General features: G+C 44.3%; 1 protein-coding gene across 1 annotated transcript in view; it reads right to left on the bottom strand.

Moving 5' to 3' along the window:
* Positions 1–12,319, bottom strand: part of Rtkn2 (rhotekin 2) — a 47,564-nt gene that overhangs the window by 24,807 nt on the left and 10,438 nt on the right. Inside the window, exon 6 of the mRNA XM_036167963.1 lies at positions 1,524–1,618. Coding sequence (XP_036023856.1) covers positions 1,524–1,618 — 95 coding nt within the window. The remainder of the gene's footprint in view (positions 1–1,523; positions 1,619–12,319) is intronic.

Genomic DNA, 12,319 nt, shown 5'->3' with positions numbered 1-12,319 from the left:
CAAAGCCCAGAGTATCCTGTGAAATTTAAAAACAAACAGAATTATATTCTACAACAAGAGCTCACTGATTAAGGGAGTGGAGACTAACTGTTCTAAAGTTTTTACACTGTCTGGGAAAAAGAGAAAACAAGCTCTTACTGTTTACTTTGGTGATTACGATTTGAGGGTAATTTCTAAGATATTACAACATAATGTATAATTTTACCAAGAGAGGAAAATTTGAATGATAAAAGTAATTACCCCTTGTTTAAAGAGGCAGGCCTGTAATGTAAATACACATGTGTGTGTGTGTGTGTGTGTGTGTGTGTGTGTGTGTGTAAAAATAAAAACACAATTTAAAAATTATGTGCGTTGAATAACAAAGGCTCAAATCAGACAACGCAAAATCGAATAGCCATGAAATTTGGACGCACAACTTGATTTGTTCACACCTCCTGTCACAATGACTATGTAAATCTACTGTTATTTCTAACAAATATTAGCATGCTAGTGAGTAAGGCTGACGGGCCTCTTTCAGGAATGCGCATTAAAATAGAGAAGACAAAAAGGAGTCAGGATAAGAAATAGACTGGGGGCAGACAATACTGCAGGGACCGTGTGATAGAAAGTAGTGAGGGGGATTCCCTGTTCAGAAAAGTCACATTCAGACGGAGTCCACGTGGACCTATGATGATAGTTTTTTAGAAATGACTCAAGACACAGGAAAGCAGAGCCAGCAGCTACTTTAAGACAACTCAGTGTAAGGAGTGCAGCAGCACACACTGAGGGGGAGCAAATACCTGCCACTAAGAGGGCTTAACACCTCTGTCCACACACAGTCGGAATCCCAGTGTCTGGGAAAGGACATACAGATGGCAGAGTCATGAAAGACCAGCAGGGAGGCAGAGGCAACCCAAGCTGGGACATCCACACCCAGAGTTCCCAGGGCATGGGGTATCAGTGAGAATGGGTGCAGAGAGGTTCTCCTTAAAATGGTTAAATTACGTGTTTTACAACCCATCACCTTCCCTCTATTTTGGGTAAATTTTACTATAACTTTAAGAAGTCACCATGAAATCACCCATCCCATTAGCGCCAGGGCCTCTGATCTTTATAGCGCTAAGCATGAAGGAAGTGGTAGCCATACGCACACTTTCATACCCTTCCCCCTAGAAAATGAACAAGTGTGCAACTCGGTTCCGACCACTGAACAGGGTGGCTTGTCCTGATCGTTAACTTTAAGTCCAGACACATCCAACTGTCAGCTAGCAGAGTGGACTCTCATCAACTTTGAGTCACAGATAAGGACATGGTCTACTTCAGTTCTTCCCACTGTAAGTCAGGGTTAGCCGAACAACATCAACAGAAACCCTTTCTTTTTCTCCTCTGGAGGAAGAGAGAGACAAGCTGGAAAAAAACAGAGTCGTCCATGTGTATATTTTTAAAGTCAATATCCCCTCCAGGGTAACATGCTAAAATTAGACATTACCGTCACCACATGCACAGACCTAATACACACAATAAAGAACACTCAGAGCACTCACCATCGCCATTAACAGACAGATTATGGGTCTTGAAGAAGTCCCCGGCACTTTCCAAGGTCAGGGTGGTATGAGCTAGCAAATGGTACTTCGCGCCTCTGAGAATGAGATAGAAGACATCTTTAAACATTCTTACGTGCTATATCTATGATGTCAACGATTCAAATGTCCAACAAAATAAAAACCACAAAGAAACAACCTGATCTTAAAAAGGACTTTAAAAATGACTCAGGCGACATTTCTCTAAAAACACACAAGAGGCCCCAAACAGTAGCAGAAGCAGCTTGAACATTTCTAGTGCAAACCCATCACAAAAAGGTACCCCTAGGGAAAATGGCCACTAGTGGAAACAAATCTGGGGTGGTGGGTACAGACCATAAGGAATAAGGAACGCTGGCTGGGCAAAGGAGGATCTGGAACCTTGCAGAACTGCCAAGGGAGCATGAGGCAGCAGCTGCTGAGGAGAACAGTGCCGTCGTTCCCCTAAAAACTGAAAAAGGAGGCCATCACAGGGTGATCCGGCAGCTCTGCTTCTGAATACATAGCTGCAAAAATGGACAACAGGGATGGAGATAAACCTATGAGCAACGTTCACAGAGGCATTATTTACAGAACTGAGAGGCTGAAAAAAACAAGTATCCATCTGATGTTTTCTGTTGGCTTTAGTGGCTGCACATCAGAATCTCCTGATATTCTAATTATCATCTGCCACCCCACGGCCCCTCAGTCAGCACCCCGCCAGACTCCCAGGCCACGGCCTGGCGGGGCTTCAGCTACAGTGCTCGGGCTCTGCCATGGCCATGATGTGTAGGTTTATCAAGCCTCTATCAATAAGACTCAGAAGTCAAAGGCTGGAGTGAACACCTGCTAACTCAGAGAGGCTGAGTGGCTACTAGCGGACCTTGATCTTTGGCTGGAGACACTGCAAGAGACACACCTCTTCTCTGGTCTCGGAATCCAAAGAGCTCAAACTCTAGTCCCCACCTTCTCCTTCTGCGTGTTGTCTATCCAAACCGCTGGCCAATCTCCATCTAGAAATGGATAAATATCATCTACCTACCTACCTACTTACCTATCAGTCTGTCTACCAATTACCTACCTATCCACACACTGCAAAGGATTATCCAGTCTTCAAAAGGAAGTGAATTCTGACACATCCTACATACAACATGGATGACCCCTGAAAACACTATGTCAAATGAAGTATTTCTGCCACAGAAGGACAAATCTCTACGATTTCTCTCGCACCAAGCACCTGAAGCAGTCAAATCCTTAGGAAATAGAACAGTGGCTGTGAGTTGGGAAAGGGGTGTGTGTGTCAGTGCTGAATGGGTGCAGAATTTCAGCTCAGGAAGATGAGAAAGTTGTGGAGACAGGTGGTGAGGATGGTCGTTCAGGACAGCAAAGCAAACATCCTTTATACCCCTGAACTGTGTTCTTAAAAAACTTAAAAACAGTCCATTTAAGTCACATACGTTCTGCCATAATAAAAATGAAAAAGTTTAGTTATACCCAACACACATGGTGGCACACCCTATCATACCAGCATTTTGGAGGCAGAGCCAAAAGATTGTGATCCTGGGACTCCATAGTGAGACCCTATCTCAGCGTCTCCCCATCCTCAGATTTGTGTATCATGGATGACAGATTTATATAGTCAATACACGTTATTAACTAATTTAGCATCTTTATCGCTTTATATTTTGGCAATAAAATCTGTAAGCTTTTTGTAACACCAATGTTTCAATGAAGGGTCTCCATTTGTTATAAACCCATTTACATAATCCCTATAATGTGCTAACTCTTGTGCTGGGTGATGGGCATTCAGTTGTAAATAAGATCCAGCATTATATTCTGGTAAGGGGAGGAGGGGCGAAGGAGTAAATAGCAACAAACACAAATATATGAAACGCCAGCAACTTCTAGTGGTGATGAAACCTTTTCTACAAAAGGAACAAAGTGGGTGCTAAGTTCCATGCCAGGAAGGTAAGTCAGAGAAAGTGTCTCTGAGGAAGTAGCACTCAGGCAGTCACAAGGAGATCTCGGGGCTGGTGAGATGGCTCAGTAGGTAAATGACTTGGCTTGCCAGCATGAGGACCCAAGTGGCACATGTCTGTACTCTCAGCATGGGGTGGTAGAGATGGGTGGATCCCTGGAGGCCACTGGCCAGACATGCTAACGGAATGATGAGCCCCAGGTTGAGGGGCAGACCCCCAAATGAGGTGAAGAGAAGGAAGACATTTAGCATTGACCTCTGACTGTGACAAGTGTATGGAGCACACACATAGACACTCCAGATCTGGCTGAGCAGATGATGTGACACTCTGAGGAGACAGGGCCTGTGGAAGGAGAGCTGGGCAAACAGCTACAAAGCAGAAATGGAAGCAGACATGAGGCCGGTACTCATGGGGCAGCTTGAGGCTGGAAAGGCAGGTAGAGCTCAGAAGACACTAGGCTACATGAGCCCTAGAGGAAGGGTGCGTTGAAGTCTATGAGGCAGGGGAAATCTTGGCAAGCTGAGAGAAGGGTAGTGAGACCCAGAACTACATGGACTTCCCAGGGCAAGCTCTGATAAAGACCACCTTGACCAAACCCTAGCCAGGCTTCTCTGAGCCTTCTACTGAACTAGGCCTCAACCTGGGCTTCTGTAGAACTCAACACCGATATTCTAAGAGCTCATGGTCTGAGGCTGAGAAAACTCAAGGCTGCATGAAGAACTTCACATTGGTCTCAGCCCACCTCTAAGGACAGGTGGGTCCCCGTCTCCCAGTCTGTCCAGACAGCCTAACTTGCTGATGTCCCAGCTGGTAAGACCAGGTAAGCTGCACTCAGACCCACTCAGGACTCTCCTTGTGGCTGTCTGACATGTCCATTTCCACGACTCCGAGCCCCCTCTCTTTTAATCTCCTCTTAAAACACCTCAATACAAATTAAAGTGGAGCATCGTCCTTGCCAGCCTCTACTCCCTGTGCGAGCGTACACTGTTAGCATCTGCCTTTACCACTTCATTTCCTGCCAGCTCTGTCTGACAAACACAATCTCCTTCCGGCCGTGGACTTGAAAGGTCTGGAGTGTCTACCCACAGTGTGGGGAGCTGAAGCTGTCACGTCTCACTACTCACCATAGCACACTGGCCAGAATTCTTAGACATTGTGGAGATGAAATTTGTATTTCGGTAGTTAATGGTTATAAACACTGAATTTGGAGCTGGGGTCGTGTAGCTTAGTGGCAAAGTACTTACCTAGTGTGTGTGAGGCCTAAGTTCAATGCCCCAAAAAAGACCAAAAAAAATCTGTTCACAAATAACAACTGTATTTTCTATGTATTTTAATTTTATGAGTTTCGATGGTTTTATTTTTTTTTTCTCCAAACATGGTGGAGTATGTTAAAGGTACACACGTGTGCACACACAGACAAAGGCCAACTCTGGGGAAAAGAGAGGTCTGATGGGAATTCTCATTCACTGTGCCAGGTGATGGTTTACAAACTTACCTCCCACTAAATCTTTAATGGGATTTCCATAATAAAAATATGCACACAGTTAGCGAGCACATAGGCATTCTTTTATAGAATTTCTATGTAAATAAAATGTGCACACAGCAAGTGAACAGGGACATATGCACCTTCTCTTAAATAAAAGGATGTTCCAGAGAACATGTTTCAGCAAGATTTCTTTTGAAAAAAATTATGTTTTAAGCTTCATGTGCATGAGTATTTTGCCTGCATGTATGTCTCTGTGCACCATGTATGTGCCTGGTGCCCATGGAGGCCAGAAGAGGGCATCAGATCTCCTGGAGCTATTGCTGCAGATGGTTGTGAGCAGCCATGTGGGTGCTAGGCATTGAACCAAGGTCCTCTGGAAGAGTAGCCAGTGCTCTGAACCACTGAGCCTTTGCTCCAGCCCCTCTCTTGGTTTTTCACTGTATAATCCTTACTTTGATTGATCAGAATACCTTCCAGCACTCAGTGCTACCGGTTAATGTTTATGTAGGAAATCTCCTCTCTTTATCTCCATATTTCAACTTGACCCTTTCAACAGAGGGAGGCAGAGGCACAATTTCAGCTATTCTGAGCAGCTGCGGGGACGTCAGTTACTGAGAATCGTATTGCCACTGAGGCCACTAACCTCATGCGCTGTGTGAGCTATCCTCTGCTCCATGTGGGCTACCCTCTGCCAGCACTGACTCGCACTAGGCACGTTTCCACAGAGCCTTTCATAATTAGCTTTTACTGTCCCCTAGCATCTATGTGACACCCCGCCCCCCGCACCCCTGCAAAATTAAGGAAGTACTGGAGAAGACTGGAGAATACACCAAAGTAGCCAAAGACCACAACCACAAGGAGAGAGCTAATAGCGCACAAAGCTGCCTGTGAATACGATGCCAGCTGTGTGGTAACGAGGTATAATATATGAAGCACTCTCCCTGGATGCTCATTTGTTTTGTGCAACTACATCTTTTGAAAACTATAAGTGTTTTAAATTGATAAGGCAATATCATTTTCCCCTGCGAGAGAAAAATAAACAGGCTTCCTATCAATGACAGAATGCCGGATGTGCTGTCTCTCGGAAAAAGATTGCTGTCAATGAGGTAGAGCTGTCTGGGTTTGTCACTGGGGCTGCGACAGTCAGCAATGAAGGGTGGAGGCGTGGTCTCTGACGAGCAAGGGAGAACTGAAAAAAAAAACCACGTCATTATGTCAGGTAGGTGAGGCTAAGTGAGGCACAGGAGGAGGGTGAAGGCGAAAACAGGTTACCTCAGGTGGCCACTGCTCGTAAAGGCCGAGGATCAAACACAACGTTTTGGACTGAGTTGAGGAGCAACGAGCAAAGGGTAAGGGGCAGTCACTAAGGCAGAGGAAGAACCAAGACAGTGGCCCCTGGGAAGACAGTCAAGGCCTACTTCTCAAGCAGTGAGCCAGCATCAGATGTGACAGAGTGTGGGTGCCTGCCTGGCTGATCTTCACCGGACTTCCTGTGAGCCAGGATGGAAGAGATATAATGGAAGTCAGCTAAATGATCCAAGAGAACGGGAGGAGAGGAAGGTGAGACCCAACTATGGAAACTGATTCCTCAGGCCAAGAGTTAGGGAGGTCCTTCGGCATGTTGATATATTTGGGAGATGGTAAAAGTGAAAGAAAAGCTGGTGGCCAAGTGCTGTGGGATGTCATTCTCTATGCTGTGAATATGTGTTGCTCCGATCGGTTGATAAATAAAACGCTGCCTGGCCAGTAGTCAGGCAGGAAGTATAGGTGGCACGACGCAGATGAGGAGAATTCTGGGAAGAGGAAGGGCTGAGTCAGGAGAAGACGCCAGCCAGACACAGAGGAAGCAAGATGACAAGGCAGAACTGAGAAAAGGTACTAAGCCACATGGCTAAACATAAATAAGAATTATGGGTTAATTTAAGTGTAAGAGCTAGGCAGTAATAAGCCGGAGCTACTGGCCATACAGTTCATCATTAATATAAGCCTCTGTGTGTTTATTGGGGTCTGAGCAACTGTGGACCGGGCAGGACCCAGGAAAACTTCTAACTACAGCCCAGGGAGGCAGGAAGTGGGAAGGGAGCATCTCAGTCACTGAGAAGACAGGTCCAGTGGGATCTAGTGCTCAAGCAGGTGAGCCCTAGATACACAGAGGCAAGTGAAGTAAGTGGGCGATGGGTCGGATGGGGCGAGGGCATGTGAATTCAGTGACGGTCAAGAGTATCCACAGCATTTGGAACACAAGGATCAGGTATGAGAGGAATGGAGAGATCTTTCGGGTTAGGGGAGAAAGCAAATTCTGCAAAATCCTTTAGGAGGTAAATCGAGAGACCACAGGAACTGGAGATCTGCCCCGTGGCGCCGAGAGCTCCCATGCATGTATGCTCACTTGGAGCATTGGGGCGAGGGCCCAAGAGGCAAAAAGTTATACAAAGACTGTATTACAGGTTTAAATTCTTTTCGTAGGCTTTGTATTAGATTGTTCTCTGATGTTGTGACAATACCACGGCAAAAAGGGACTTAGAGAGGAAAGGGGTTTATTTCATCTTACAGCTAGGGTCAGTCATGAAAGATGTCACGGTAGGAGCCTGGAGGCAGGAACTGAAGGAGAGGCTTCAGAAAGGGGGCTACTTACTGGCTTAATCCACAAGGCTCACTCAGCCTGCTTTCTTATATACCCCAGGACTACTTGCCCAGGGGTGGCACCACCCACATTGGGCTGGGTCCTCCCACATTAATCATTAATCAAGAAAACACCCCACAGATTTGCTTACAAGCCAATCTGATGAAGGTTCCTCGACTGGGGTTCACTCTTCTTAGATGACCCTGGCTTGTGTCCAGTTGACAAGAAAAAAAAAAAAAAAACAACAATAAAAACAAACAAAGCAAAAAAACCTAACCAGTACAGGCTTTCAAACACGGTTTTGCCCAAGAACTCCATTCCCCAAGTACTAAAAGGTAAATACATAGAACACTACCCTCCAGGTCCTAGGAAGGGCCCATCTAAAAAGAACAATATGAAAAAGAAAAGTGCTAATAAATAATCCCCTCTAAAATGGGTATGCTAGAATATATCCAACAGATGATGTGGCCAGGGAAGATAATGGGTTAACTGCCAAGTGACTTCAGAGGAAGGCTGGGGGGGGGGGGCAGCCTAAGCAGAAGAGTAAACACAGCACAGGGCGGAGCTTAAGAGCCCAGGAGGAAGACATCTGTGCAGATGCACACAGCATCCTCTCCAGAGCAGGTGAACACAACAACATTCTCCAGATTCTAGTCCTGAAGCTCCTGCCACTTCCCCAATGACATAGTTGGGGTGGTTAAGTGGTGGCGGGTGACAACCACCTCTGCAACACCAGTTGCTGGCAGAGATCTCAGGGCTATGCCTACTTGGGAAGAACGGCAGAACTGTGACCAATTCCTTTCCTTAAAGACCCGGGGAGACAGCATCTCTGGGCTCTGGGTGAGCAGGGTAGATACTTTTGACTCACCTTTGCAAAGGAAGCAAGCACATGGAGTTCAGAGAATATAACTGACTCGCTGGTGGCTAAGGACAGGGGTCCCACTATGCCAGGCTGTCTTTATGTCTCATTGACAACTAGGTTAACGTTGAAGGGCTCTTTTCAAAGAAAACAAAATCACAGTGACTACATGCAAGAATCCTGAGTGACTAGCAAGCTCTGAAGCCCAAGGGCCCTCAGGACTTGGCTGCTGCGTGGTCCTTCCCAAGGCCAGTTCTATGTGGACGCTGAGTGATTCCTCAGTGAAATTTAGAAATCATCTTAGCTTTCACCATCAAACCTTTTAACAGTATGGTTTCCAACCACAAAGGCCCCGTTCATGCTGGGGATGTGTTAGGAGCACTGGTTTATACCTTCATTCTGATTTAAGAGGCAGCACAGTGTCTTCTTGGGACATTTCTCTTTAGTTTATATGTGTGTGTGTTTTGCTTGCAGGTACATCTGTGTAACATGTGTGTGCAGCACCCTCAGAGGCCAGAAGAGGATGTCACATGCCGTGGAACTGGTGTCACAGACAAGCATTGGCCCTAAAAAGCACCACTGCTCTTAACTAGGAAACCATCTCTTCCCCTGTGTAGCTTGTTTTTTAAATTTAGTTTTTCTTTTAGTCAATTAAAATATCACAAATGATACTACAGGTTTGATATGGAACTTTTGTTTTAAGTGTGCTTAAATAACAAAGAACATTGTCTTAGTCATGGAGAAGCATAAAACAGTTAATTCAGCTGTTAGAGGAACTGGCAAGATCTAGCTAAAGAGATTTCATCAAGCCTAAATCCCACAGATAAAAAGAGAAAATGAGTCACATCAGGGAACATACTAAAAATTACCAAAAATGTTCACTGTCTTCTTGAAGCCCAACAATACCATTTTATGATGGTATTTGAAGTCGCTTCATTTTTAGCCCATGACTAATTACATGGGCATCTTCCAAACCAACATGACTTCACTTTTAAAGCATTCCAGTCAGGATAACATTTTGTTTCTAAAACATTACACTCATTCCTTTGCGCCAACCCTAATACTGAGTTCCCAAAAGTTTAATCAGCTACATTTTTTTCTAACAAGTAGGCTGATTGCTATAATATTGGGGGGAGGGGTCAAGTAATATGAAAAATAAAGACTACTTAGATGGCTGTCAGAAAAAAAAATGCATTCTTGTCAAGAAAAAAATCGCTATATTTGGTCACATACCATCTCCTAGATACATACTATTTTATATGCACTCATTTTGGTTAAAGACTAAATAAACCCTGCAGTGGGAGTCTCAACACTGAACTTGATCTGTATTAGAAAAGCAAAAATATATTCTGTTATGCTCTCTGAATACCAATGCTATTCACAAACTCCTACCAAGTACCAAAGTGAATGTTTAGAGGAGTTGTGGGCTGTGTGTGAGCCAGCATACTCTTTGTTCAAATCTGAAGGCCAAGAAAATGCTGGTATTCAGAGAACATGGCTGGGTTAAAATGCAATCAGTGGTATTATCACATCTGTCGACAGATTTTTAGTGGTATAAAATAATCAAAGTTTCCTGAAACATGTCTATAAAAAAAAAAAAAAACCTTAGCATTCGAATTCAGGGGCAAATCGTGGAGCCAAATGTGGCTAGAAGAATCAAGAGGAAGACACTTGTCCCTCTGAGCAGTCATGTGACAAACAGGAGACCAAGAGGAAAACTGCCATGCTTCAGAGAAATGCAGGCCTAACAGAGGGTCCAGCCTTGTCTACATTATCTTCTACGAAATTACAAAGGGGGCTGAACATAAAAGTACATCCACACTGTATGGTCCCGTGACAAGGTTCTCACTGTAGTGCTTCTGCAAAAACTCAGAAAAACAAAAAAAAACCTGGAAAAAAACAGTAACAATAACTTAAAGGTACAGTTATTAAATACCTACCATACACAAAGTCCAAGGATTAGCTTATTGAATTTCATAATGGTACTATAGAATTAGACATTATTGCATTATTAACATTTTTCTCTTCGTGTGGGGCAGGGCGAAGAGTATATTAATCTGCCTTGGGTCACACAAGTAGTAAGTGATAGAATAAAAAATTAAGTACTCATTGTCAAAAGACAGTTTTCAAGTGTTTAGAATTCTGTTCATTATTGTTACTTGATTTCAGGATGTCTGAAACCCCCCAAATGTCCCTGAGAACAAGGGGTAGGTCTAAGCACCTCTGCCTTCCAGAGGAGGAGACAAGATGGGGGGAAATGCAGCATGCAGGTGCAGCTGGAAGACCCTAGTGGTTCTGCCAATTCTTAGGCAATGTTGCTCTTTGGACATGCAACCGCTGAACTAGGTAATTTACCTCCATAGTCTCTTTCCATTCTAAGGTATCCTGATCTGAAAGCGGAATTAGGTAATCTCTATACATAAGAAATGCTTCTACTACTGTGGTGGTCTGAATGAGATGTCCCCCATCGTCTCCGGCATTTGAATGATTTGTCCTCAGTTGGTATGTCTGTTTGAGGAGGCTTAGGATGTGTGGCTTTGTTGAAGCGGGTCATGTTGGGGGGAGGGGTAGCTTTGAAGTTTCAAAGCCTTGTGGAATTCCCTGTGCACTTTCTCTGCTTTGGGCGTGCACTTTGAGATGAGTGCTCTCAGCTTCCTGATCCTGCCTGCATGCCTTTGCTCTGCCATCATGAACTCTAACTCCATGGGACCATAAGCCCAAATAAACTCTTCCTTCTACAAATCACCTCAGTCACAGTGTATTAGCACAGCAACAGAAAAGTAATGAATACAAATACCTTATGATGGAGTTAAAACCTAGTCCAGCAAACCGACAGGATCCCAATGTAAATACACATCTCAAGGAAAAAAAAAGAAAGGCCCCCCTGCCTCTGTTTTAACATCTGAGTTAGAGAAAAAAATTTGGGACTGTTTTTTAGACCTTGAATTAAGATGCATTTATTCATGGATCATAAAAGCAATCTAATGACTTATAGATGGCATTTTGGTAAATCTGAATGAACTATAATCAAAAATAGACCTAATATTATACTGCACCCCCTAGTGTTAACAGTGCTACTACCTATTAGGCACTTGTGCAGCCATCCATGGCATACAGCACAGTTCTTAGTTCCAGCCTCTATCAAAACCATCAAAAAAAGCTAGATGGTGCGCACACCTTTAATCCCAGCACTCGGGAGGCAGAGGCAGGTGGGTCTCAGCATTCCATTCTACCTGTCTTGAAAAAACAAAAACAAAGCAAACAAACAAACAAACAAAAACCATCAAAACAACCCATCAGAACATCTGGCATGGGAAGAGTTCTTAGCTACATCTTGATGACTAAGGCTTCCAGGATAAACACTTAGAATATCTCATGTCTGTAATTAGAGACCCTTCTTGACATGCTGAAGAGCCAGCTCTATTAGCCACGGGAAAAAAAAAAAAAATTCCAGGAATGTGGCCGAGTCAACGCTTTCCCAATGAAACACAGACACAAAACTGTGGAGAAAAACACAATGTTTAAAGAAATTGCACAAGGGAAGAAGTCAGGGCTCTGGGCAGAAATGTTGATTCCGGGCTCAGCAGGAAACAACACAGTGAACAAGGAACACCAGGCTGTAGCACACAGCAAGGACACCTCCAAAGATCAGCCTGGTGAAAGGATGCACAGGTCATTCTGAAGGCCTCCCGTGATTGAGGATGGAGAATTCGAACTATGACAGGAGAAAACACCAATATGTAAAAACTCGAGAGCTCCAATAAAACATGCTCATGACCAGCTCACACTTAGATCTAGAACTTGGTGAAGTGTGAGAGTCCTTGTGTTTTTCTC

Source organism: Onychomys torridus, chromosome 18 (genome assembly GCF_903995425.1).
Source record: "Onychomys torridus chromosome 18, mOncTor1.1, whole genome shotgun sequence".
Classification (NCBI taxonomy): Eukaryota; Metazoa; Chordata; class Mammalia; order Rodentia; family Cricetidae; genus Onychomys; species Onychomys torridus.
Note: the sequence above shows the minus strand (reverse complement) of the source record. Positions and strands in the feature narration are given on the sequence as shown.